The sequence below is a fragment of the Carlito syrichta genome, unplaced genomic scaffold (assembly GCF_000164805.1).
Source record: "Carlito syrichta isolate Samal-C Ts95f unplaced genomic scaffold, Tarsius_syrichta-2.0.1 Scaffold117767, whole genome shotgun sequence".
In the NCBI taxonomy this organism is placed as follows: Eukaryota; Metazoa; Chordata; class Mammalia; order Primates; family Tarsiidae; genus Carlito; species Carlito syrichta.
Genome location: NW_007061863.1, coordinates 407,293 through 434,794, shown reverse-complemented (window position 1 = coordinate 434,794; position 27,502 = coordinate 407,293). Strand labels below are relative to the sequence as shown.

The 27,502-nt window shown below is 42.5% G+C and overlaps 1 protein-coding gene across 3 annotated transcripts in view; it reads left to right on the top strand.

Moving 5' to 3' along the window:
- FAM168A (family with sequence similarity 168 member A) overlaps positions 1 to 27,502 on the top strand; it is an 81,787-nt gene that overhangs the window by 43,466 nt on the left and 10,819 nt on the right. The window contains exons 2-4 of one of the 3 annotated variants that reach the window (XM_008074572.2): positions 9,452 to 9,532; positions 14,658 to 14,684; positions 19,705 to 19,830. In XM_008074572.2, coding sequence (XP_008072763.1) covers positions 9,452 to 9,532; positions 14,658 to 14,684; positions 19,705 to 19,830 — 234 coding nt within the window. The remainder of the gene's footprint in view (positions 1 to 9,451; positions 9,533 to 14,657; positions 14,685 to 19,704; positions 19,831 to 27,502) is intronic. The other 2 variants (XM_008074577.2, XM_008074586.2) reach the window with 2 other exon arrangements.

The following is a 27,502-nucleotide window of genomic DNA, read 5'->3' as shown; positions in this document are numbered from 1 at the left end:
TTGATTTATTGTAGAGATGAGGTCTCGCCATGTTCCCCAGTCTTGTCTCGAACCCCTGGGCTCAGGCAGTCCTCTCATCTCGGCCTTCCAAAGTGTTGGGACTATAGTTGTGAGCTACCATACCCAGCTATACAAAACTTTTTTTTTTTTTTTTTTAAATAGAGTCTTGCTAGGTTGCCCAGGCTGGAGTGCAGTGGCTTAGTCATAGCTCACTGTAATCTTTTGCTCCTGAACTCAAGCAATCCTCCTGCCTTAGCCTCCAGTGTAGCTAGGACTTCAGGCGTGCCACAGTGCCTGGCTTTTTTATTTTTTATTTTGTAGAGACAGGGCCTTTCTGTTTGCCCAGGCTGGTCTCAGACTCCTGGTCTCAAGTGATCCTCCTGCCTCTGCCTTCCAAAGCACTGGATTACCGGCAAGAGCCATGGCAATTTTCTTTATGTTCTTATTTTATAAGCATTTTTCTGCTTTAAAATTTATTTACTTTTTAAACTTTGTTGTTAAAAACAAAGACACAAACACACACATTAGCCTCGGCCTGAACAGGGTCAGGATCATCAGTATCACTGTCTTCCACCTCTAGATCTTGTCCCACTGGAAGGTCTTTAGGGGCAACAACTGGCATGGAGCTGTCATCTCCTACAATAACAATATCTTCTTTGAAGTACCTCCTGAATGACCTTCCTGAGGCTGTTTTACAGTTAACTTGAAAAAAAAAAAGTATAGTAAATATATATCCCAGAGCCAGGCTCAGTGGCTCAGCCTGTAATCCCAGTGCTTTGGGAGGCTGAGGTGAGTGGATTGCCTGAGCCCATGGGTTTGAGACCCGCCTGGCCAACTTGGCAAGACCTCATCTCTACAATAAATTAAAAAATTAGCCGGCCATGTTAGTGCACGCCTGTAGTTCCAGCTACTGGGAAGGCTGAGGCAGAAGAATCGCTGGAACCCAGCAGGTCAAGGCTGCAGTGGCCGCTTCTGCACTCTAGTCTGGGTGACAGAGTGAGACTCCAACTCAAAAAAAAAAAATTAAATAAATATATATATATATACCAGTAACATAGTTGTTTATTATCATTATGAAATATTACATACTGTTCATAATTATATGTGCAATACTTTTATACCATAGGCAGAGCACAGGTTTGTTTACACATACAATGTGTTGCACTGTAACATTAGGGCAGCTACTGTGTCACTAAGCGACTAGAATTTTTCAGCCTCATTATAATCTTACAGGACCTCTGTTGTATATGTGCTCCGTCATTGACTGAGCTGTCATTATGCAGTATGTGATTGTTCTTTACCTGCAGTAAGCTTCCCAGGTCTTGTCAGTTTTGAGGGGACTGGGACTTGGAATGCACTCTGCTCACTTGGGTGGGACTGAGTCTTTAGAATGTGCTGGGAGATTTCTAGCAGGAAAAAGCCATAAACTACCAAGTGTTCATGTGACCAGAAGCTTTCATTCTAATGTTAAGAGGTAGACAGTGATCACATAAACCAGAAAATATATAGGATGTCAGGCAGTTTAGTGCTGTGAAGAAAAACAAAGCAGAATAAGGAGCATAAAAACTGATGAGAGGTGAAGGAATAGACAAAATGTAAGGTGACCTTTGAACAGAGTTCTGGGAAGAAGGATTAGAAAGGTGAAAGACTTCCAAATGAGAAAGTGCTTGGCACATTTGAGGAACATTAAGAGGCCATTGTGGCTGGAGAAAATTAGCAAGGGGACAGGTAGCAGGTGAGAAGGTTAGAGAGGTAGCAGGGCCCCAGGTGGGTCATTAAAAGGATTTTGTTGTCATTGGCATGGGAAGCTACTATAGGGCTTAAAGAGAAGAATTACATGACTCACTGTTTTAACAGGATCACTCTGGCTACTGTGGCAATAGGCTATATGAGATTAAAGATAGAAGCAAAACTGGGTGCAGTGGCTCAGCACTTTGAGAGGCTGAGGCAAGAGGTTTGTTGAAGTCTAGGAGTTCAAGACCAGCCTCGGCAACATAGTGAGACCTTGTCTCTACAAAAATTAGCCAGGCATGTTGGCATGTACCTGTAGTGCCAGCTACTTGGGAGGCTGAGGAAGGATAGATAGATTTGACCTTTGGCTTCCTTATTGAGAAGTGGTATACCTCCAGATTGCAAATTAAGTGACAAGTTGACTACCTCGGTTCTAAACTCAGAAAATGATTGAGGGGATGTGGTGGGTAAAGAGAGATGAATTTTCTTTGGAGTTGGAAAAGATTTAGGGAAAGGCATATTAACAAAGATACATTATTAAAGCTCCAATATTTACAAATCCCAAAGAAGCTTTTAGGGATTTAGGGATTTAATCTTTGACTTCTAAAACCAGCTTTTCATTGTCAGTCAAAATACCAATGAGTATTTAAAAACTGCTGGGAGCAATGAGACAGGCACTTACATACTGCTAGTAAAAGTACAAATTGATAGTCTTTCTAGAAAGCAATGTGACCAAGTATGTGAAAACTCTTAGAATGTCACTTCTTGCTGGGTTCGGTGACTCAGCCTGTAATCCCGCGCCTTTGGGAGGCTGAGAGGGTGAGTGGATTGCCTGAGCCCGCGGGTTCGAGACCCGCCTGGGCAGCAAGACCTTATCTCTACAATAAATCAAAAAATCAGCCGGGCGTGGTAGTGCATGCCTGTAATTCCAGCTACTTGGAAGGTTGAGGCGGAAGGATCGCCGGAGCCCAGCAGGTCGAGGCTGCGGTGGCCGGGAGCAACCACTGCACTCCAGTCTGGGCAACAGAGTGAGACTCCAACTTAAAAAAAAAATTTTTTTTTTTAAACCCAAGACTGTATATAATATGATATTCTATAATATGATGATGTGGATCTGGCTTATGCATATCTATATCATGGAATATCATAAAAATATTAAAAATAAGTCTTTTGGGCCGGACACGGGGAGGCCGAGGTAAGTGGATTGCCTGAGCCTGTGGGTTCAAGACCCACCTGGACAACTTGGTGAGACCTCATCTCTACAATAAATCAAAAAATTAGCCAGACGTGGTAGCGCACACCTGTAGTTCCAGCTACTTGGAAGGCTGAGACTGAAGGATCACCGAAACCCAGCAGGTCAAGACTGCGGTGACCGGGAGCATGCCACTGCACTCCAGTCTGGGCGACAGAGTTAGACTCCAACTCAAAAACAAAAAAAGTCTTTTGAAGAATATGTAATTAAATGGGGGAAGTTTATAATGTTAAAGTGGAAAAAATGTAATATAAAACTATATATCCCTACCACACACCATATACCAGAATTAAATCAAAATGAATCAGCAATCTCAGTATAAAAGTCCAAACCATAAAAGGAAACATAAGGGTAAATCTTCATGACCTTGGATTTGGCAATAAATTCTTAGCTATGACACCAAAAGCGCCATCAGCAAAAGAAAAAATAGTTAAACTGTTCTCAAATACCAATTAATTTTTTTTTGCATCAAAGACATTATTAAGAAAGTAGGCCAGGCTTGGTGACTCAGCCTGTAATCCCAGTACTTTCGGAGGCCGAGACTAGTGGATTGCCGGAGCCCATGGATTCGAGACCAGCCTGGGCAACTTGGGGAGACCTCGTCTCTACAATAAATCAAGAAATTAGCCAGGCATGGTAGCTTGCCTGTAGTTTGGGCTACTTGGAAGGCTGAGGCAGAAGGATTGCTGGAGCCCAACAGGTCGAGCCTGCAGTGGCCGTGAGCATGCCACTGCACTCCAGCCTGGGTGACAGAGTGAGACTTCAACTCAAAAAAAAAAAAAGAAAAATTATAAAAAAGAAAGCAAACAACCCACAGAATGGGAGAAAACATCTGCAGGGAATATATCTGATAACTTTTTAATATTCAGAATATATAAAGAACTTCTACAGTACAACAGCAAAAAGAAAAAGAACCCAATTAAAATGAGAGAAAATGATTTGGATAGACATCCAAAGTAGTTATACAAATGGCCAATAAACACATGAAAAAGATGCTCAACATTATTAATCATTAGGAAAATGCAAATTAAAAACCACATGGAGATTACACTTCACACCCACTATATAGGATGGCTATAATTCAAAACAAAACAGAAAATAAGTGTTGGTAAGGATGTGGAGAACTTTAAACCTTCATGGTGGGAATGTAAAATAGTACAGTCATTGTGAGAAACAGTTTGGTAGTTCATTAAAAAGCTAAACATGGAATTAACTGTATGACCCAATAATTCCACTACCCGGTGTACATCCCAAATAATTGAAAACAGGGACTCAGACACTAGTATGCCATTGTTCTTTTTACAGCATTATTCATAGTAGTCAAAATCTGGAAACAATCCAGGCGTTCATCAAAAAATGAATATGATAGAATATTATTCAGCTTTAAAAAGGAATAAAATTCTGGTACCTGCTACAACATGGATGAATTTTAACTACATTGATGCTAAACTGAAAGAAACCAGACACAAGAGGGCAAATAGTATATGATTACACTTGCGTAAAATGCCTAAAATAGGCAAATTCATGGAGATAGAAAGTAGATTAGAGGTTACCATGGTGAGGGTTGGGGAGTAGGGAGTTATTGTTAATATTACACAGTTTCTTTAAAAGATTCCTGGAAACAAATGAAAATGAAGAAACATCTTACCAAACCCTCTGGGATGCCATGAAATCAGTTCTAAGAGGGGAATTTATATCTCTGCGAGCTCACATCAAAACAATGGAAAGATCATAAGTTGAGAGCCTAAAAAATCACCTAAGGGAGCTAAAAAGAGAAGACTACCAAAACCCTAACTTTAGCAGAAGAATCCAAATCACCAGAAAGGGTCCAAATACTGGAAGTAGAAGACAAAAATATCATAGAAAACATCAACAAAGCAAAAAGTTGGTTCTTTGAAAGAATGAACAAGATTGATGGACCCCTAGCCAGAATGACCCAAAAAAGAGAAAAAGCCCAAATAAACACAATCAGAAATACAAAAGATAGCCGGGGTTCAATGGCTCAGCCTGTAATCCCATGCTTTGGGAGGCTGAGGTGAGTGGATTGCCTGAGCTCATGGGTTCGAGACCCGCCTGGGCAACTCGGCAAGACCTCATCTCTACAATAAATCAAAAAACTAGCCAGGCATGGTACCGCATGCCTGTAGTTCCAGCTACTCGGAAGGCTGAGGCAGAAGGATCGCCGGAGCCCAGCAGGTCGAGGCTGCGGTGACTGGGAGCAGCCACTGCACTCTAGTCTGGGCGACAGAGTTAGACTCCAACTCAAAAAAAAAAAAAATACAAAAAATCAAATCACAACTGACCCCGAAGAAATAAAAAAGATGATCAGAGATTACTATGTATGCCCATATGGACACAAATTTGATAACCTAAATGAAATAGAGAACTTTCTGACATCACAAAACCTCCCCAGGTTGAAACAAGAAGGCATTGAGACACTAAATAGGCCAATAACAACCCAGTAAATTGACTCTGTCATAAGAAAACTACCTACAAAAAAAAAAACAAAAACCCTGAACCAGATGGCTTTCCAGCAGAATTCTACAAAACATACAAGGAAGAGCTGATACTAATCCTACTGAAAGTACTCCAGGCAATTGATAAAAATGGAATTCTCCCCAAATCATTTTGTGAAACCAACATCACACTAATACCCAAACTGGGTAAAGATCCAACAAAAAAAGAGAACTACAGGCCAATATCCCTTATGAACTTAGATGCAAAAATCCTCAACACAAGATTCTAGCAAATTGGATCTAAAAATACATCTCAAAAATCATCCACCATGACCAAGTAGGCTTCATCCCCAAGATGCAGGGCTGGTTCAATATCCGCAAGACCATAAATGTTATTAAATACATCAACAGATGTCAAAACAAGAACCACATGATTATCTCATTAGATGCAGAAAAAACTTTTCATAAAATCCAGCATCCCTTCTTTATAAAAACCCTCAAACACCTAGGTATAGAAGGAACATACCTCAAAATAGTAAGTGCCATCTGTGATAAACCCACAGCTAACATATTGCTAAATGGACAGAAACTAGAAACATTTCCCCTGAAAACTAGAACAAGACAAAGCTGCCCACTCTCACCCCTCTTGTTAAACATTTTGTTGGAAGTCCTAGCTAGAACAATTAGACAAGATAAGGAAATCAGGGGTATCCAAATAGAAAAATTTGAGGAAGTCAAGTTATCCCTCTTTGCTGATAATATGATCCTATACCTCGAAAATCCAAAAAAATCTGTCAAAAACCTGCTTGCACTGATAAAGGACTTTGGCAAAGTCTTGGGGTATGAAATAAATGTGCAAAAGACAGTTGCATTTTTATACACAACAACAAGCAGGGAGAGAACCAAATAAAAAGCACAATCCCATTCATAGTAGCTACACACACAAAAAAGAAATACATTGTCATCTTCCTAACCAGAGAAGTGAAAGACCTTTACAATGAGAACTACAAAACACTGCTCAAAGAAATCCAAGAAGACACAAACAAATGGAAGCATATTCCATGCTCATAGATAGGAAGAATCATCATTGTTAAGATGTCCATTCTACTAAAGGCAAACTACAGATTCGGTGCAATACCCATTAAATTACCAACATCATTCTTCTCAGACCTGGAAATGACAATTCAGAAAAGCATATGGAAACATAAATGACCACAAATAGCCAAAACAATCCTTAGTAAGTGAAACAAAGTGGAAGGTAGCACACTTCAAGACTTCAAACTTTACTATAAGACTACAGTAATCAAAACAGCCTATGACTGGGCTCGGTAGCTCAGCCTGTAATCCTAGCGCTTTGGAAGGCTGAGTCCACGGGTTTGAGATCCGCCCGGGCAACTTGATGTGACCTCATCTCTACAATAAATCCAAAAATTAGCCGGATGTGGTAGCGCGCGCCTGTAATTCTGACTACTTGGAAGGCTGAGGCAGAAGGATTGCTGGAGCCCAGCGGGTTGAGGCTGCAGTGGCCGAGTGATGGAGTGAGACTCCAAATCAAAACAAACAAACAAACAAACAAAACAGCCTGATATTGATACAAGAACAGGCATATAGACCAATGGAACAGGATAGAGATTCCGGAAGCAAAGCCTCAGTTTCTCAGCCAACTTATCTTTGACAAAGTCTCCAACAACAACCACTGGGGAGAGGAGAACATATTCAGTAAATGGTGCTGGAAAAACTGGCTGATCACATGCAGAAGATTGAAACAGGACCCCTACCTATCACCATACACGAAAATTAACTCTAAGTGGATCAAAGACCTAAACGTAAAGCCTCAAACTATAAGAATCTTAGAAATCGCAGGAGACACCCTTATGGAAATTGGAACTGGCAACCAATTCCTGATCAAAACCCTAAGAGCCCGTACCATAAGAAATAAGATATGACAAGTGGGATATCATCAAACTGATGAGCTTCTGTAAAGCAAAAGAAACCATCAAGGGAACAGGGAGACAGCCCACAGAATGGGAAAAAATATTTGCCAACTGTATATCTGACAATGTCCTAATATCTAGGATCTACAAGGATCTGAAACATGCTGAAAGGAAAAAAACAAACAACTCCATTAAATAGTGGGCAAAAGACATGAATAGCTACTTCTCAAAAGAAGATATATGGGCAGCCAACAGATACATGAAAAAGTTCTCAGCCTCACTAATCATCAGAGAAATGCAAATCAAAACCACATTGAGATACCACCTAGCACCAGTAAGTATGGCCATCATTAATAAAACAAACAACAACAGATGCTGGCAAGGATGTGGAGAAAAAGGAATGCTTCTACACTGCTTGTGGGAATGCAAACTAGTGCAACCTCTTTGGAAGACAGTGTAGTGATTTCTGAAAGAACTAGAAGCTGACCTTCCATATGACCCAGCAACCCCCCTACTGGGAATATACCAGAACTCATCATTCTACAAAAAAGATACCTGCATACACATGCTTGTTGCAGCTCTGTTCACAATAGCAAAACATGGACCAACCATGCTGCCCATTGAAGCTGAACTGGATAAAAAACATGTAGTACATATACACAATGGAATATTCTGCAGCCATAAAGAAGGACCAGCATAGGGACTTTGCAGCAACTTGGATGGAAGAGTCTATCATACTCAGTGATCTATCACAGAAACAAAGAACAGAGTGACATATGTTCTCACTCATAAGCAGACCTTGAACAATTATCATGATATTGTAAGAAAGGGATTGGCAGTAGTAGGAAACTGCCAGGGGAAAGGGGGTGGGATTGGCAGTTGAGGGAAACTGCCATGGGAGGGAGGGTCACACTTTATCAACAAGGGTACCTGTATAATGAATATTTGTATACCTAACCCTGAATTGTACCCCACAGCTTTAAATACAAATACATACATATATATATATATATTATACAGTTTGAGGTGATGAAAAAGTCTGGGAAACAAATAGTGATGATACATTACAAATGTAATTAATATTACTGAATTGTACATTTAAAAATGGTTAACACCACAAATTTTATTATGTAAACACTTTAGCACAATAAAAATTTTTCAAAAAACCCCCAAGATTGTATGTAATATGCTGTGGTGGACCGAAGCTGGCTTGTGCGAACTCTGGAGAGCTGATTGTGAGCATTTGTTTCCGACTACTCATTCAGGGTTGCTGGGAGCTTCAAACTGGCCATGGTGAGAGTACTTATGCCATGGCAGTTGGCGAATGCCACAAAACAGCTCCCACCTTCTAGCTAGTTGTTAAATACTTACCAGCACACTACTGAATATATGTGTATAAAAATGCATAGCAAACTATCTGGATGGATAGATGTCAGATTGCTAATGGCATTACCTCTGGGGAGGGGAGTAGTGTTGTAGCAGGGATGTGAAAGTAAACTTACACGCAAAAAGTGTAACACTTGTATATATTCCGTACATTTTTTTTTACAGTGTGCATATAGATATATTTCTTGTATTGCTTTTTAAAAATAGACCAAGCTGGGCATGGTGGCTCAAGTCTGCAATCCCAGCAATTGGGGAAACTGAGTTGAGAGGATTGCCTGAGCCCATGAGTTTGAGAACTGCCTGGGCAATTTGGTGAGACCTCATCTCTACAATAAAAAATCAAAAAATTAGCCAGGTGTGGTAGCACACACCTGTAGTTCCAGCTACTTGGAAGGTTCGCCTGAGCCCACCAGGTTGACGCTGAGGTGGCCATGAGCATGCGTGCCACTGCGCTCCAGCCTGGGCTACAGAGTGAAACTCCAACTCAAAAAAAAAAAAAAAGACCAAACAACTGCATATGTTAAGATTGTAGTATGGGTAACTTCTCTTGAGAGGCTGAAAGCTGGTCAGGTGTACTGTGTGAGATACCCATGAAGAGCCTGAAGGCTAAGCCTGGGACTGAGATTCTGTTTACTCAGAAATCTGCTGTTCTTCCTGCCCAACTACATGAAGATTTTCTTATCTCTCTGTAGGTTACCCTACAGCCTACCCGGCAGCGGCCCCTGCCTACAATCCCAGCCTGTATCCTACCAATAGCCCCAGTTATGCTCCAGGTAAGGAGAAAGTGGGGGCAGCAGTGGTGAATTGGGTGGGGGGTGGGGTTTTATTTGGAAAAACAAACCTACCTGTTGGCCTTTTCCTGTCCTTAATTGCCCTGGGCCTGGTCTATCCAGGCTTGATTCTCTGGGTGGTTCCCTCTGGGAACTGGGACAGATCAGCCTTAGGGTGGGGGCAGGAGAACTTCCTCCATTCTCTTTGGGACTTAAGGTTGAACCATCTCTCCTATGCTAGAATGTCTGAGACCTACATCCTCCTCACAGAACCTTTTCTGCTCTCCCAGGCAATGTTCAAATTCATTTTTTCTCAGTTTCCCCTGAGGCTGCCATTGGGAAACACACACACGCGCACGCACACACACACACACACATACACACGCACACACATGCACATGCACACGCACACACACACGCATAGCAGACTCCTGGGGTGTGGATTTGGAAGAGAGTAAGAGACTTGCCACCAGAGGATAAAGAACTGGTTTCCAAGCTGAGATAAGCAACTTGTTTTTCAAAAATGATGAAGACCCAATGTTCCTTGGATAGAGGTTAAAATGGGTTTGAAAATGTTGAAAAGTTCTATTTCGGGCCAGGAGCATTGCAGAGATCTTACCTCTGATCTTAGTCCTCATGCTCAGTCGGTGCTTTAACACTCAGGAGCAGGAGAAAGAGTATGGGCTCTGTGGTTAGAAAGTCCTGGGTTTGAATCCTGATTACACAACTAGTTGTAAGGCCTTGGGCAAGTTACCTCACCTCTCTGAGGTTCAGATGTGACTACCTACCTCAGAGTTGTGGATGATTTTCTGTCAGCTCCTCTTCATTTCCTCTACAAGTGTGTATTTATTGAATGTTCTCCATACTGGGATAGAAAAATTAAAAGATGCCATCTTTGTCTGGTGCAGCCATTTGGGATCCTGGCATATAAACAAATTCATTGCAGTATGTTGTGATAAGTATATATATAAGAAGAGAAGAGTGAACAACAGTCTGTCTGAGGGTGAAAGTATAGGAGAGGCTTCACAGAGGGAGTAGCAATAGGGGCTTTGAGGGAGAAGTAGGAGGTGTTCCTTTCAGCACAAAGGAGGAATGTGCATTGCAGGCAGAATAGAACGTGGGCAGAGGCCTGGAGATGTGAGAGCATGACACTGTGAGGAACCTAGAAATAGGGGAATCATTGAAGTGTAGACTTCGGGAACTCAGTGAACCTAAACTACAGATGTGCAAGGGCCAGATTTGGAAAGGCCTAGAATGTCAAGAAAATGCCCCATTTTCTTGTTTAACAATTATTATTACAGAATTTTAAAATTTTGAAAGATCTCAAAGACCCACCAGTTCAGCCTCTTCTCTTGACAAAGGAGATGCAGAAAGAAGAAATGTTTTTTATTCAAAGTTACCCAGTGAACCAGAAACAGCATATAGACTAGAAGCCTTAACAGACCCCTGTCTCTCAGTCCCATGCTTTTATGTGCCAATCCAATACTTATTCTACTGTTATTTCCTTTCTTATGGGTCATAGAAGAAAATGGGTAATGTCAGAAGACCTGGATTTGAGTCCTGACTCTGCCACTTCCTAGATTAGCAAATTTAAAGCCACCCAACCTCTCTGAACTTCAATTGTCCCATCTCTAAAATAGGAATCATATCATAATCGTATTATAAACACATACACACACACACACACACCCCAGGAAGTTATCAGACAGTCCCTCTTTTTTTGGGCAAACAAGAACTATTTTACACAAATAAGTGATATTAACCCCTAAAGTGGTTACATAGATGTGTCATTCCACAGACATTTATTTTGGTCCTGTTATGCCTGAGACACTCTGGAAGACTCTGTAGGTGATTCAAACTTGAGGAAACTGCAGTCACTGCCCTCAGAGAGCTTATGAGAGAAGCAGTGACAAATGGCCTAAAAATCTATAAAGGTATCTCAGCATTGATTTTATATTTACATTTATTCCATAAGACATATGATATTTCCCAAAAAAATCGGTAATAGGAGGCAGAAACAATAAAAGCTATGGAAATTCTCTCTGATAAAATACTTAAATTTGATAAATTCTATATTAAAAATTACGATGGCTTTGATTATCATGTATATCCCAATATATAAGTGATTTAAGTATAAGTGCTATGAGATGTGTGAATTGACTTTGTATAAACTGCCTAGTCTAAAACAAAATGAGGCGAGTTGTTGCAGAAGGTCAGGTGAGATCAGGTGTGAAGAAGATTCATTGTTTTTATAGTCAGAAGGCCATCAGTGACCTCACTGGAGACAGTGTCAGTGAGGTGGTGAGGATAGAAGCCATAATGTAGTGAACCCGGGGTGAAGAAGTAGATTTAGCAAATATGGCCTCCTCTTAATAGAAACTCGGCCACCATGGAAAGAAAAACAAAAGGACATTGACTAGAAGGGAATGTGGGGTTGAAGGAGGGTTTTTTTTCCAGATGTGAGGATGGATAAATACATAGTGATGGGAAGAAGCAAATGAAGGACAAGTCAGAGATGGAGGAGAAGTGGTTGTCTCCACAGATGCTGCTGTGGGGCAGGGAAATCCAGAGCTCAGTTCTCTTCTTTGTTTGGGGGAGCTGAGTGGCAGGTGGAGGCAGGGTGCCTCACACAGGAGGGCAGCTCTTCCTCTCATACAAAAGGAAAGGTCACAGGTGGATGTGCTTAGAATAAATCTCCCAGTGGAAAGTGGAGAGTTCTTGTCTAATGACCTTGATATGCTGAGACAGAGGGGCACAGGAATAGAGGGAGGGTTCTTAACCATAGAAGGGTGTGAGGTCCTGACGGGATGGAGTGAGAGTGAAAACAAGATAACACCACAGGGTACAGTGGAGACCTCACTGAATGGTGGAGGCCATGAATTGTCCAGACTCTCCTCCCCAGCACTGGGCTGTTTTCTCAGTAAGTTCAGCACTTTTGGTGATAGATTGTGGGGTTTTCAGAATCTGTTTGGCAAGAAAGGATGGGGAATCAATAGCTACTACTTACCAAATGGTCATGTCTGTCATGAGCTATTTTAAGTTCTTTATGGATATCAGCTCACTTTATAGCATAACAAACCGTTGAACTTGATGCTGTTAATATTCCCGTTTTCCAAATGAGAAAACTAAAACTTAGAGAATTAGATAACTAGCCCAAAGATCAAGTCCTGGCATCCTGCCGCCTCGCCCAGTGCCAGCAGACTTGCAAGAGTTCTTAACTACTACAGTGTAGTGAATCTGTGTATACTTCCCTTCATTTTCAGATGTCAGAGAAATTGGGGTGTTAAATAGAGCAACCAGGTTGGAGAGGAAAGGGAGTGCAGATCGGAGGAGGCTGAAAAAACGGGGAACAAATGGAGAGATAGGAAAGCCGGCATGTGTAGAGAGAGAATTAAGTTTTAATTAAAAAAAAAATCCCACACCTAACTTGATTTCCCCCAGCTTTATGTTTTTTAAAAGTCAACATATTTTTAAGCTATCACTAAAGTCACCCATTTTCTTTTTTTTTTTTAAAGCAGGATTTATTAAGAGGACAGTAAAGCTCTCACAGTGGGAGGGAACCTGAGGGGGTTGCCCAAGTCACCCATTTTCTCAGAAAACCACAATATCCACATTAGAGGATAGTGTTCGTGCATTGTGTTAGAAAGCCACAAACTGAGAGTTGGAAGGCCTGGGTTGTGGCACTGACTCTGCTTCTGATTTTGGTGTGACCTTGGGAAGATCCCTTTCCCTTTCCCTTTTGAGTTATACTCACACACACAACTGGATCTGTTTCATATTTTGGAATGCTGGCCTCTGCACTCACAGTTCAGATTTCTGACTGCAGTAGGGAACTTCCTGTCACAGAGGAGCTGGCTCAAGGTCAGAGAGGTTCTCTCTGCTTCCTGCCAGAGCCAGCCATTTGTGATGCTGAGAGATGCCTTGGAGAAGCCGGTCTCTCAGGTTAAATTTCTTTCAGCTGCTTCAAGGAGACGAAGAAGTTGCTTCAGAGAGAGCTATTTTTAGCAGCTCTGAGTTCCCTAAGATGTCATCTGTCCAGCATGCAGGGAAACGTTTCACTCTTTCTGTTGGTTCTGAAAGCAGTGTGGGCACTTGAAGCTTTTTTCCAAGCTCTTAGTGATTTCAGGGATCTTATTTAAGAACTGTTTGACCCCCCAGGAGGCAAGAGCCAACCAAAACTTGATTTTTAGAATTTGGAGACCGAAAGGTTTGTCCTATTAATAGTAATCTGACTTAAAAATGAAGGGAAGTATATAAACAGGTTAACTAGTGTAGGTACAAAGAAAATATCTCCTCATGAGAATCTGTTTACAAACCATTTTCATCTATTGTTTCATTTGGTTTAATAGCAGTCCTATAAAGTACAAATATAGTATTTCTATCTTGTATATAACAAACCTGGGAAAGGGTAGGGAAGCAGAATTTGTGCTTTCTGAACACCTGCCTTATTCCAGGCCCTGTGCAAGGCACGTTACAAATGTTCATTTTCATCTTAGCCTTGTGTTAGAGCTTCTTGTCTCCAGTTTTGCTTAGAGAGGTTAAATAAGTTGTACAAAATAATATATCTAAAAAGTAGCAGAGCTGGGATTCAAACCCAACTTGTCTGACCCCAAAGCCTGTGCTCTTTTCTAATAGCACAACAGTGACCCAGAGGCCTCAGGAATGGGGTGCTTCTGCGTTGGTCCTAGCTCTCTGAGGTTTTACAGACAGCTTTTTAGAGGCCAAAGATGACAGTGTTGTCCTTGAACTATCACTTCTCCTAATACATAAAGTCTATGTCATGGGTGAAATCCCTCTGCAGTTCTTAGGAGAATTGAGATGTATTAATATCATGGTTAAGCCAAGAGCAGGAACTTGGGCTGGTTCACATTCAGGCAGCTTCTGGATCAGCTGCCTGGAAGATACCATGGCATTCAGGGCAGTGCCCCTTGCGATGAATGGACTTTCCAGGTGGCAAGTCTGTCACCCTCTCCAGGGTAGAGGCACTTTGCACCCTCTACATTCACTGTTTCTTGTGCAGCCTGGGGGAAACTGCTATCTCAAGACAAAGTCTGTTTATGTAACTGCAATGTATACAACTATGCACAGATTCTTAGTGGTAATTTCAACTAACATTTCTATCCAACAGAGTTTCAGTTCCTGCATTCAGCTTATGGTAGGAAAGCTATTTTTCCTCATCTGTATTACAGCCTATGAATGTGTTATCTCGTAACAATGGTAGATCCCCTCTCCTTTCCTCCCCAAATCCCATCCTCTAGGCTTGGGCTCCCCCCAGGTGGCTCAGCAGCAGTTCCTAAAGCATGCAGGAACATGTCTGATGGTGCAAAATCATGGGTTGGAGACACACATAAACCGTCCCCTAGGGCAGCAATAAAGGATCATGGCACTAAAAGGCGTCTCTCACCCTAACCTGGGCTGCCGAATTCAAACAAACAAGCAAACAAAATTTCTAGGGCCTGTATGTGGCTCCTTTGTTGGCTTTGTGGTAGCCTCTGTGAAGGAGTACCTGGTTTATGCCTGTTAGAACCCAAAAAACTAGTCTGCCCCAGGACCAGATTTTCCATCTCCATCGGCAGTCTGACATGTTTGAAGACCTGGTTGACTTTAGAACAATCTGTTCCCTTAGTCTAGAACTTGAGCTCTGAGCTCATTTTCGAGGCATTTTCCTGAATGGTGAGAGGTGGGGGGCCAACTGTGCTAACGAGCCAGGGACCAGAACTGGGTTCTCTGGGCAGTGTGGACTCCAGGCCCAAGGCACCACGGGAACTTCTGGGCACCTGTGAGGGTCCCAGCAGTATAACTTGACTAGGTCCTTGTCATAGACAGGAAGGGACCATGGGAGGGACTTGCCACTTTCACCACCCTTACCTGGGCTGCTCAGGACAATGTTTCTGTAAAATCTCTGCATACTTTCTTAACTTTTAACCTTGAAGTATTTGGATTCTGGAAATTGAATTTGTGGGTGGCACATCTTTCAGGAGATGAGCTGTGAAATTTCTTCTTGCCACCTCTGTGGGCTGTGTGATCTTGGGCAATTTACTAATGTCTTTAGGCCATAGATAAAGTGTTTTATTCTACATGATCTCTGAGGTCCCTTTAAATGTGAACAGTCTGTCCTCTCATAATTTTATTATTTCAATTTGTTAGTCACAGACCTGTTTCTCATATCATTTATAGGGAGTCATTTTTTGTTTGCCTCAGGATGCATGAACTTGAACAGGAGACTCTATAAAAAAGTAGAAGCTCTCGTGCTTCTTCACCTTTCGGATTATAGCATCCAATCCATGCATAAGCCAGGGATTGAGAGGAAAAAAAAGAGTATAGCATTTGCAATAGATATTCATAAAGGGTATGGATAGAGTTCCTCATTTGACAAAATTCTGTGCCAGGCCCTAAACTGGCCCTTTGAAGGTAGAATGACTAGGTCCTTGTTCTCAAGGAACTCACAGTTTAGTGGGGAGACAGACAAGCCATCAAGTACAGGGATTTCTGAGACAGGGATTGGAATAGTCAGCTACATGCATGAGTGAGCTGTGGTTAAGGAGTAAGGAGAAGAAAAACTTCCTAGTAGTAGCTAGTCTTCAGATCATGATTGGTGTATTGATTAATGTCAACCAGGCAGAGTTTGTGGAGAGATATGCCAGAAGAGGTAGCTCCTTGGCGTATCCTGGGAATGATAAGTTTCTGAGGCTGTAGTATGGGTTGGAGTGAGAATAGTGAGAGAGTCTAGAGAAAGTATCAGGACTAGATCATGGGAAGCACTGAATGCTACACGGGGGTTCAAATTTTAGCCTATAGGCAGGAGAGAACCGTAGAATGTTTTTTAAGAAACAGAGTTTTGTGATTAGATTTAGGTCTTAGAAAATATTACTGTAATTGGAGATTGGAGGGGGCAAGTTTTAAAACAAACAGAATGGTGAGGGAGCAATTGGAGTAGTTCAGGTAAGAGATGGTGAGAACTTGAATTAGAGCTTTCCACAACTGTGGGGATGGAAGAGTGGACAGATATCAGAATTAGAAACTATAAGACTGGGTGACACTTTATTTTGGATTCTCACAGCAATGCTATAAAGCAATCAGAGAGTGGTTATTATTGCCATTTTATGAGACAATAAAACTGCAGCTTAGAAAGGTTAAGTGACTTGCCCAAGGTCCCACAGCTATTAAGTGGCAGAGCCCAGGCTAAGAACTCAGATTTCCTGACTTAGTACATTGTGTTCAGCGTGATGGTCCCTTGCTGCCTCTCCTCCTTGTAAGTGTGCTTAACAGATTGTGTCAGAGGGCGTGAGGGCCTCATATCTGGGGAAGTGAACAACCCAGCACCTGGATGTGGGCAGCATGCTGTGACTGGGCCCCTGGCCCTTCACTGCCAAGGGTTCTTTCTCTCTCTCTCTCTCTCTCTCTCTCTCTCTCTGTCTGTCTTGTTTAATTAAGAGATAACACATACACAGTAAAGTATATAAAGAGTATATTAGTCTTAAATGTATAGCTTAATGTTTTTACATACTTATATGCCTATATTTAACTACCACCCAGTTCAAAATATAAAACATTTCCAAGAATGTTTTCAGGGCCCCATGGGCAGGCATGCCTGTCAGAGCAGCCTCCTCCATCATGTGCCTCTGAGGCTTCAGTTGGGATTGTCTTCATCCCAGGACTGAGCTCTGAATCTCTACCACCAGCAGAATGGGTTCCTTTAGAATTGTTTGTATATGGAGGAGCTAGGTCATATGGTGCAACCAACTAATGGGGAGGTCAAGTTGAGAGCTAAGATTTGTGTTTTATTTTTAGTTTTCACATTTCTCTAGTTATGTAAATTAATAAGTATTTAGATATATAGGGAAATATTGAAAAAACTTAATTTGTTTTTTTAAATAATTAAACCAAAAGAAAATAGCCTTTTATTCAGAAAAATATATAGTGTAGTTATGTGATTTGTTGGAGAAGACATAATCAAAGGCACAGTCACACTTGCTTCTTTCCTGGTTAATTTGGAACATTATTTTACTGTGGATCATGCTGTCTTGTTCACTCCCTGGTTGGCGTGTGGCTGTGTTGCATCCCCAGCTAGACCATAAGTATCTTGTGTGCGGTGACCGTGACCCACGTGTGTTCTCGTCCACCGTGGCGCTCCCCTCAGTACTGAGTGCAGTGTAGGCCTCAGTCACTCTCTGGTTAACTTTGACTTACTTATTTTAATTGTCACACAGTCCTTCAGGCTAATGTCAGACATTTGGCTCATGATGAAAATTATGGTAAAGTATATACCAGTTGGAGGAAAAAGACGAATGGAAAGAACCTCCAAATTCTCCAAATTTCTACAAACAAATTCAGGCCTCCTGCTCCCTGGTGGAGTTCCTGTAGGGTCTTAAGGGCATGGACTTGCTCTGTCTGACTTTTCAGAGCTACCTGTTTCACTTTTTAGAGAGTTGTTTTGGGTGACCATGGCTTTCCAGCCATGTGGAGTGGCAGGATCCAAATTTGGGAACATCTTCATAAGATTTTTCAACACTAATTGGATACTTTATCCCCTTCTCATTGCCCGTCCCCAAAAGAAACCTAAGATGATGGCTTAAAATTCACTTCCTTCCTCCTGTATTGTCTGCAGAGCCGTATCTTGATGTCCAGCAAAAGTCCTGGACTCTGAATGGAGTTCTGCTGGGTCTCCATTCTCTTGCCAGAATTCTCCTTTTAGGGTCACTTTCCTGCCCATGATTTCCTTCTCATTCCTCAGCATCTGCTGTATATATTGCGGGCCATTAATGCAAGTGCAGAGTCAGCCTACAATAACCACACTTCTAACCTTGGTTCGGCAAAAACAACAGAATCCCTGACCTTCTCTGGCCCTGGTGCTTCTGTGATTGCAGGAATCAGAGGCATTACCTGTTATCTGGATGGGCAGAGGGAGTTATGGAATCTCTGGAGGTATCTTTGTCCTGGTGAAATTAGAAAGTGTATAGGCATACTTCTCACACCTTGTCTTACCTTAGTCCCTTGTTAAAATGTTTCAGGTGTATCTGACTGTTGCCAGTGCAGCCTGCTAATATGCTTTACAACATTCCATCTATATCCAAAGACTGCCAAGACTTTGAGTGGAAAATATATTGCAAAAATTATTCTTTTTACTATAAGTAGAAATTTGGGTTAAGAATCTAGTATTTAAAATTATAACAAGGGAAATATCTAAACAGTTAGGCATTCCCCACTCCCCCCCCCCCCAACACTATTTCCTCTCTCCTTTCCCTCAGGATACCATGAAGGTAAGTTTTTGAGTTTCTCCCACTTGTAGAACATATAAAGTATCATTCTTCAAATTTCTCAAGCTGCACTTTGAGTCAGCCTGGGAAGTGTCTGCAGATCTCAGCCTGGGCCTCATCTCTATTTCACATCTATCCGAAATATGACATTTACTTTTTTAATGGCCCAAAGGATCAATTCTAATTCATGAGGAGATATCCCAGGTGGGGCACCCATTAACACCTCAGTAGGAGATTAGGGGTATGCAAGAAACATATCCATCTGGCTCCTGGCTGGGTATACAGGAGAAGGAGTTAACAACCAGTGCCCCACTGGATAACTAGGTTTAGTGCAGGCACAGTGGTCAGTGACTTAAGCTACCATGGTCACACCTCGGTCCCTTCAGAAGAGATGGCAGATAATTACCTCATGTAATGTAGTAATTATCTGTGAATCTCTCTTTGAATGCAACTTATTAAATATACCTCCAGATGAGGTTTCAGACAATAAAGAGTGCTCAATTGATCTGGCCCAATATATAGTCAAAGTCACCCAGGTTGCTACACATTAATGAGAAAGTGGCTAAGGAGTATACCAAAGCCACTGTTAATGACAAAGTGGCTAAGGAGTATACCAAAGCCACTGTTAGGTATAAGAGGCGGTATTCATGGGCATCTTCATGGTTTTAGTAGGGATGGAAACTCCTGACTCTCTTAGAATAACATCAGATTTCCCTGGCTTCAAATTACTTGGAAGCACACTTTGGAACTCCTCCTAACCCATTCACCCATCTCAAAAGGGCTGAACCATCCTGTGTGTCTGAACAGGCTCCTTGGGTTATATGTTTCCGTCCAGCACAAGATCCTTGCTTTGTGTCTGTGATTGGTGGTGCCCACTTCCTATTTCTGCCTAATGCCATTCTTATGTCTTCCCTTAAGCAACTCTGCTGATGAAACAGGCCTGGCCACAGAACTCGTCTTCCTGTGGCACTGAAGGCACCTTCCACCTCCCAGTGGACACCGGGACCGAGAACCGAACTTACCAAGCATCCTCTGCAGCTTTCAGTAAATACAGCCTGTCTCCTCCTTTCCTTGTTCCCCTTGGTTGGGACTGATTTGTTTCTTAGGAAGAAAGGAAAGGGAATTTTTTTAAATGGCATTCATAATATAAACATCATCCTAAGAGGTTCTCCTATCCATATAAAAAAATTGGCTCTCCTCACTCAGATCTTCTTTGCATCATGCACCCAGCTTCAGGACACACAGCACTGAGGGAGGGAAAAGGAAGTACTCACCTGACTAACAAGTTTGATTAGGGAAAGACTGTTACTACATTTTAGGAGGAAAGGACAGAGGGCACACTTTGAAGGCCTGTGGGTCTTTGGACAGAGCACAAGGTTTTATAACCTAGCACTATTGATATCTGGGCCTGGGTAATTCTTTGTTGTGGGGGATTGTCGTGTACATTTTAGGATGTTTAGCAGCCTCTACCCACTAGATAGATGCCAGTAGCAAAACCAAAAATGTCTGTAAACATTGCTAAATATCTCCTGGGGGCGAAATTGCCCCTGTATGAGAAACACTGCCCTAGTTGAAACCACATGGGAGCAAGGTATGTACAAGGAGTCCTCCAGGGGGCCAGAAATCAGTTGGCCAGCCAGACTGGCCATACTTATTTTGATTTGTATCACAAAATGGTTCTACTGGGGAAATGAGGATCAATTAGAAATCACTGAGTGGCATTTTTCCTCCATATAAGAAAGAACTTTGTGTCTTGTCAGAGTTCTCCAGTAGAGGAATGACTAGCTTTAGATTTGGTGAGTGCTTATCTCTTAAGTTTTGCCAGCAGATGCCGGACAAGCCCTCAGAGGGATGTTCCAAACAAAGCCTGATAGTCAGTGGTTCCGTTAATTATTAATATACTAGCTGGGCTCGGTGGCTCAGCCTGTAATCCCGTGCCTTGGGAGGCTGAGGTGAGTGGATTGCCTAAGCCCGCAGGTTCGAGACCCTCCTGGGCAACTTGGCGAGACCTCATCTCTACAATAAATCAAAAAAATTAACCGGGCGTGGTAGCGCGCGCCTGTAGTTCCAGGTGCTTGGAAGGCTGAGGCGGAAGGATCGCCGGAGCCCAGCAGGTCGAGGCTGTGGTGGCCGGGAGCGTGTCACTGCACTCCAGTCTGGGTGACAGAGTGAGACTCCAACTGAAAAAAAAAAAAAAAATTATTAATATACTATGTAGATTAGAGGAATTCATTGTATTTCTTTTCTTTAAAATATCCAGTGTCAACCAGGAAAGGTGACTCACGCCTCTAATCCCAGCACTTTGGGAGGTGGAGGCAAGAGGATTGCCTGAGCCTATGGGTTCAAGACCAACCCATGCAACTTGGCGAGACCTTGTCTCTACAATAAATCAAAAAATTAGCTGGGCTTGGTGGTGCGCCTGTAGTTCCAGCTACTTGGAAGGCTGAGACAGAAGGATCACCTGAGCCCAGCAGGTCAAGGCTACGGTGGCAGTGAATATGCCACTGCACTCCAGCCTGGGTGACAGAGTGAGACTCCAACTCAAAAAAATAAAATAAAACGTCCAATGTCATTGTCTCAGCTTTTATTGCTCCTAGATGTCAACTCAGCTTATGTTTATTCAACATAACTCACCTTTTGGAGAATATGGTTTCATAATCACCCTTTTATTTAATCTACACTACTCTCCTATTAAGTTATTTGGGTGGATTTTTATTCCAGTTTGAAAGATGAGATTCGGAAAGTTAATAGGCCCAATGCCACTCAACTAATAAGCAGCCCAACTGGAAAAATATATCACCCATTAAAATTCTGTTGCTCAGCCAGGCTCGGTGGCTCAGCCTGTAATCCCGCACCTTTGGGAGGCTGAGGTGAGTGGATCGCCTGAGCCCGTGGGTTCGAGACCCGCCTGGGCAACTTGGCGAGACCTCATCTCCACAATAAATCAAAAATTAGCTGGGCGTGGTAGCGCACGCCTGTAGTTCCAGCTACTTGGAAGGCTGAGGTGGAAGGATCGCCAGAGCCAGCAGGTCGAGGCTGCGGTGGCCGGGAGCGGCCACTGCACTCCAGTCTGGGCGACAGAGTGGGACTCCATCTCAAAAAAAAAAAAATTCTGTTGCTCATTTTTTTTCCTGAGTCTGATTTTACTCTTTAAGATAGAGATGTTGGGCTGGGCGCAGTGGCTAATGCCTATGATCCCAGTGTTTTGGGACGCCAAGGTGAGAGGATTGCCTGAGCCCATGGGTTTGAGACCAGCCTGGGCAACTTAGCGAGACCTCATCTCTACAATAAATCAAAAAATTAGCCAGCATGGTGGCATGTGCCTGGAGTTCCAGCTACTCAGAAGGCTGAGGCAGAAGGATCGCCTGAGCCCAGTAGTTCGAGGTTGCAGTGACCACGAGCTTGCCACTGAACTCCAGCCTGGACGACATAGTGAGACTTCAACTCAAAAAAATAAAGATAGAGATGTCGGGTGTAAGGAGTTTTTCCAGATACCTCAGGTAGAACTGAATGAACATATGTAAGATTATATATATAAATGGGCATATACATATTCTCTTTTACATCCACACATGCAATTATAAATGCATATAGGCACACCTACCGTAGTGTAGCAGAAAGACCCGGAGCAGAAGCCCAAAGAGTTGGATTCTAGACTTGATTCTGTGTAACCTTGAATAATCCACATCCATGCTTTGGACCTCAGTTTCCCCAACTATAAAATGAAGGAACTGGACTAGGTCATCTCCAGGATTCTCTCTAGAATCTTGATTCTTTCACCTTGGTGACATGTACTTAGTGTCTTCCACCCCGAGACCTCCTCTCGAGCTGCCCTTACTAGTAGCTGGCCAACAAGCCTTTGCTCACATCTCCAGTGATGGGGTATTAATTCCCTTCAGAGGCAACCCCTTCCACAGTAGAAAGTCTGAGTGAGTATCAGAAGGCCTTGCCTTCTACTATGTTGAAATCTTCCTGAAGTCTCATTAAGTGTCCAGTAGCCACATCTCACTGTTCCCCTCACAGACAGGCTATTACAATCCCTGAAAGGGACAAAATATACCCCTCTCTTTTGAGCAAATAATGTAGAAACCTGTACAATATTTAATACAGTTGGAATTGACTAACCTGCCCAGACTCACAAAGGTTCCTCCCAGCATTCAGATTTTGTGGCTTCTAGTGCCACAGAAAATTCAGGGCACTTTGACAAATTCATTTCAATTTCACCAACACTTGCTAAGCTTGTTTGTAATTAGGTCTCCCTCCTACGTATTCATCATTCTCTTATTCAGCTACCAACAAGGAGACTTAGGGGTCAAGGCAAGATTCAGACATAGAGCTTTGTTTTGTCCAGACATATAAATCTGATGATCAATAAACCGATTAGTCTAAAAGGCATCCGTGATGTGAGGATCAATGCCTTTGAAGGTGGTAGGGGCTCTACAACTGAAAAAGATTTATGACAGTGAAGAGGGATTGAAGAGAGGGCTAAAAAGGTTTTATCTTGCTAATGTACATACTCTCTTTTTTATCCTGTTTGATGGAGCCTAAAATTATGGTTAGGAACCTGAGAGAAAGAATAGGACATCATAAACAAAGCCTGTTTTATAAGGCAGAGCTGAAATTTCTAGTGATCGAATTCCTTTTTCTCTATTCTTTTGTCTTTAGTGAAATGAGGACACAAAGGGCCAGTATAACAAATGCCCAATTTGGGGCTGCAGAGGCCTTTAAATCAGCAAGAGCTCTGCCCAGGGCATGGCATGGGGGGGGCCTAAACTTGGGCCCAGCTCTGTACTGATGTGCTGTGCAGTTTGGGGAAAGCCTGCCCTTCTGGGATCCAGGTTCTTCCTCCAGAAGGGAAAAGGTTGAATGCAAGTCTCTGATGTCCTTAAGGCATAACATTCTGAAGTTCTAATTCTTTGACCTGCAGATTTAGAATTCCTTTCAGGATAGCCAGGCCTCCAGTGAGTGAATTAAGTCTAAGTTCATTTGGGCAGAATCTATGAGTTTTTTTATGCAACACACCCAACAGCTTCTTTTATTTAGATGCACAAAGTAATAAACCCTGATGTTTGTGTTACCCAGATATCCCAGGCTATGGCTCCAGGGGAGTTTTTAGTGTTCCTCAGGAGTATTGACAGGACCACCAGTCAGTTGTGGAAAGTTCTTGGCAATGATTTCCTCATAAAAGTCTTACTGAAATACCCAGACTTAAAATGTGAGTTCTTGAAAGATCCTCTGATATTATCTAGTCCAAACGAGGATATTCCCTGGGAGAGGAATTGATCTGACTCATTCACTGACTGAGCCCAGGATGAGGGCCCTCGGGCAGTTGCTGCAGCCTCCTGTGAGATCCTCCTGACACAAAAGGTCACCTTGAGAATCGCTCTGGTTAGAGGACCAGTACCTAGTCCTGAACTTGTAAGCAGTAGCTCTCTCTTTTAGCAGCTACTTAGTATCTCATTGTGACCTGTGTCTGTTAGTCTCAGTGATCCCTAGAGTCTCTTCTAGCTCTGCACTTCTGCTTCTCCTATCTCAAAACTGTCTGGACATGCAAGCAAAGCCTTCTTCTGCAGTATCATCTCTTTGACTGCCAAGGGTGTTCTGGCTACTGATTTGTATTCTAAGTATATGTGTGTCTCATTTCAAAATAACATGAAGAAAGGGAAATATTCTCAGGCAAGGTTATTCTTGGATGGAGAAACCAAATTCTACTGCAGTTTCTTGGAGCCTTTTGATTTTCCTCAGAGAGATAGTCTCAACACTTTGTAATATGGTTGTCCTTGTGGCATAGAGCGGGTAGTACAGCTTCCCCAGGGACTATAAAAATTTCAGAGCACATTCTCCAGGAGCATAAAGGAATGTCGTCAGCATCGTTTGCTTGTCAACTTTAAAGAAGCATAAAATCATGGCATTTTAAGCCATAAAATTTTAGGATATTAGAATCCTGAAATCTGTGTTCCAAGTTGAAACAGACCATATTATTCATAGTTTAACTTCCCATCGCCTATCTTTCAGACTAGTCTCTGCTTGCGTAACCCCAGGACAGAAAACGTACTAATAGCTAATTTTTACAAAGTACTTATAATATGTCAGGTCCCGTCCTAAGTACTTTGTACTTATTAATTAATGTAGTTATCACAGGAACTCTTCACAGTAGATAGTTACTATCCCTATATTACAGATAAGGAGACTGATATAGTCTTCAGCTATTAAGTAGCAGAGCTAGGGTTTGGACCCAGGCAGTCTGCTCATAACCACTACTCTATGCTGCAGTTTTTAGAAACAGGCATCTTCTGATTCAGGGGTATTCTGCTCTCCTGAAAAAAAAATAGATGCTCGGTATTCTTGCAGGACTTTCCATACCTTGTTTTATTCCTTTAAGTCCAGGGTCAGCAAACTTTCCTGTAAAAGGCCAGATAATAAATATTTTAGGCTTTTCAGGACATGTGGTTTCTGTCATAACTACTATTGTAGCAGGAAAGTAGCTATAGTCAATATGTAAATGAGTGGGCATGGCTGTGCTACAATAAAACTTTATTTACCATATCAAACTGCACTTACTAAAAACCATGACTGAAATTTGCCCATTTTAAATGTTAATAATATGAAAAAAGGTGAATTTGAGAGATATAGTCTCTTACATATCCTTGTCTTAGAGGTTCACAATTTACCCTACCACTTTAAACACTTCTCACGGTTGTGGCATTTAAAAAAATCAAAACTATCTCTGTTTTACATTGCTACATCACAAACTTAAGGATCTGTAGAACTCTTTCTTTCCTTTTCTTTGGCAAACCAACTGTTAAGATCCCTTGGAGCCGGGCTCGGTGGCTCAGCCTGTAATCCCCTACTTTGGGAGGCTGAGGTGAGTGGATTGCCTGAGCCCACGGGTTGGAGACCCGCCTGGGCAACTTGGCGACACCTCATCTCTACAATAAATCAAAAAATTAGCCGGCCGTGTTAGTGCACGCCTGTAGTCCCAGCTACTTGGAAGGCTGAGGCGGAAGGATCACCGGAGCCCAGCAGATCGAGGCTGCGGTGACCGGGAATGGCCACTGCACTCCAGTCTGGGTGACAGAGTGAGACTCCAACTCAAAAAAATTTTTAAAATAAAAATAAAAAAAGATCCCTTGGAATCGACAGTCTATTGTGCACACTCGGGATGTATCTGTCTTTGGTTTTTCTATAATCTCCCTTTGTCCTATAGATAGCAAACTGTCTCCAAAGTGAAGTACCCATCAGATGGCTCCATCTAGATATCTGCAGAGCTAGATTCCTGTCTTCCCACGCGATATCTGCTTCTCTTCCTATGACATCTCATGGTTAGCGCCATAATCTAGACACTTCAAGGGATCTGCTCTAGACTTCTCCCTCAACTGACTGACACTCCCACTTCCAGTTAGTTTCTGCTTCTTATTAATGCTACCTTCTCTTTAAGGTGTCCTTTCCACTCCATCCTCGGTGCCACTTATTTCCCCAAGCACAAAACCAGTTTTTCATAGAATAGGCTATGGATCTGCAGGTGGAAAAATAAATTACAAGATTCCACTAGAGAGGACAAGACACCTTTTATGGAACTGAACAGCAGCTCTCATGTCCTCCTGAGTCATCCATGGCAAGCAGGTGCCAAGCTAAAGCCGTGATGTGGACTGAGAGATTTGTGACCATGTGGTAGCTTGATTTTACTTGGGGTTGGGGTAGAAGAGACCCAGGATCTTTGGAATCATAGAATTTGAGCTTAGGAAGAGACCTTTCTTCCTAGCCTCCTGAATTTACAAAATAAGAAACTAAGGCTCAGAGATGTAGCAGTTGTCACCACAAATTAGGGAGAAACCCGGGACTGAAGCCTAGACCTCTTCCAATAATGTCCTGTCTCCATCCTGCCCCTCACTCCCTTCTTGAAGAAACAGCACCTTGAAGCCAAAAGAGTCCTGGGTGAGCATCTTGCAGGTGAAAGGGCCGAAGCCCAGAGAGGTTCACTGGTCAGCCAGACCCACCCAGGACGGGACCACAGGACAAAAGCTGACTCAGTACCACCCCACCTGGGCTTCAAAGCCTAGGGCCCCTAGCACTGTCCCCTCAACTTAGAAGAGTTTATTGTCTTTAGGAGAAGTTTCTGAAATGACTTACCTCTTCTGAGCCCCAGGATCCCCTTATGTAAAGTGAGAGTGTTGTGACAATCACTTGGGTTCCACAGAATTATTTCATTTTGTGATTCTGTAAGGAGTCAGTCTTGTTCCTGAGTGACTCGTGTTTCAAGTTTTTTCTGTGTACAGACTGTCTTTTCCAGGGGATTTCAAAGGCAGCACAATTTGTGTACATGGCCAATTGTGAGCTTCCTGGGCCTGACTTCTCAGCCCCAGCCCCAGCTTTTGTCCCTCTTGCTGTTGCACAGACATGGCCTGAGTTCTAGGCTGATGTAAATCTTTGTGATCCATGACTTCAGGCCTTTCAGGCTGCAGTGGTCCTCCTCCAGACCCGGGAGGGGAAGAAAAGCCAGCTCTGTGGAGCAGAGTTTTTCTGTAGCCCAGAAGATGAGGATCTCTGAATGGTGTTTTGTCTGGGATTTCACCTTCAATCTTGGTGGGGAAGAAGGGGTACATGGTGGAGGGAAGTCCAAAAAGGGAGAGATATAAAGAGAAGAAGAAATAGAGTGAGAGTAAGCGGGAAAACCAGACCCAGAAAGACAGAAACAGCAGCAGAAGATACACTGGGA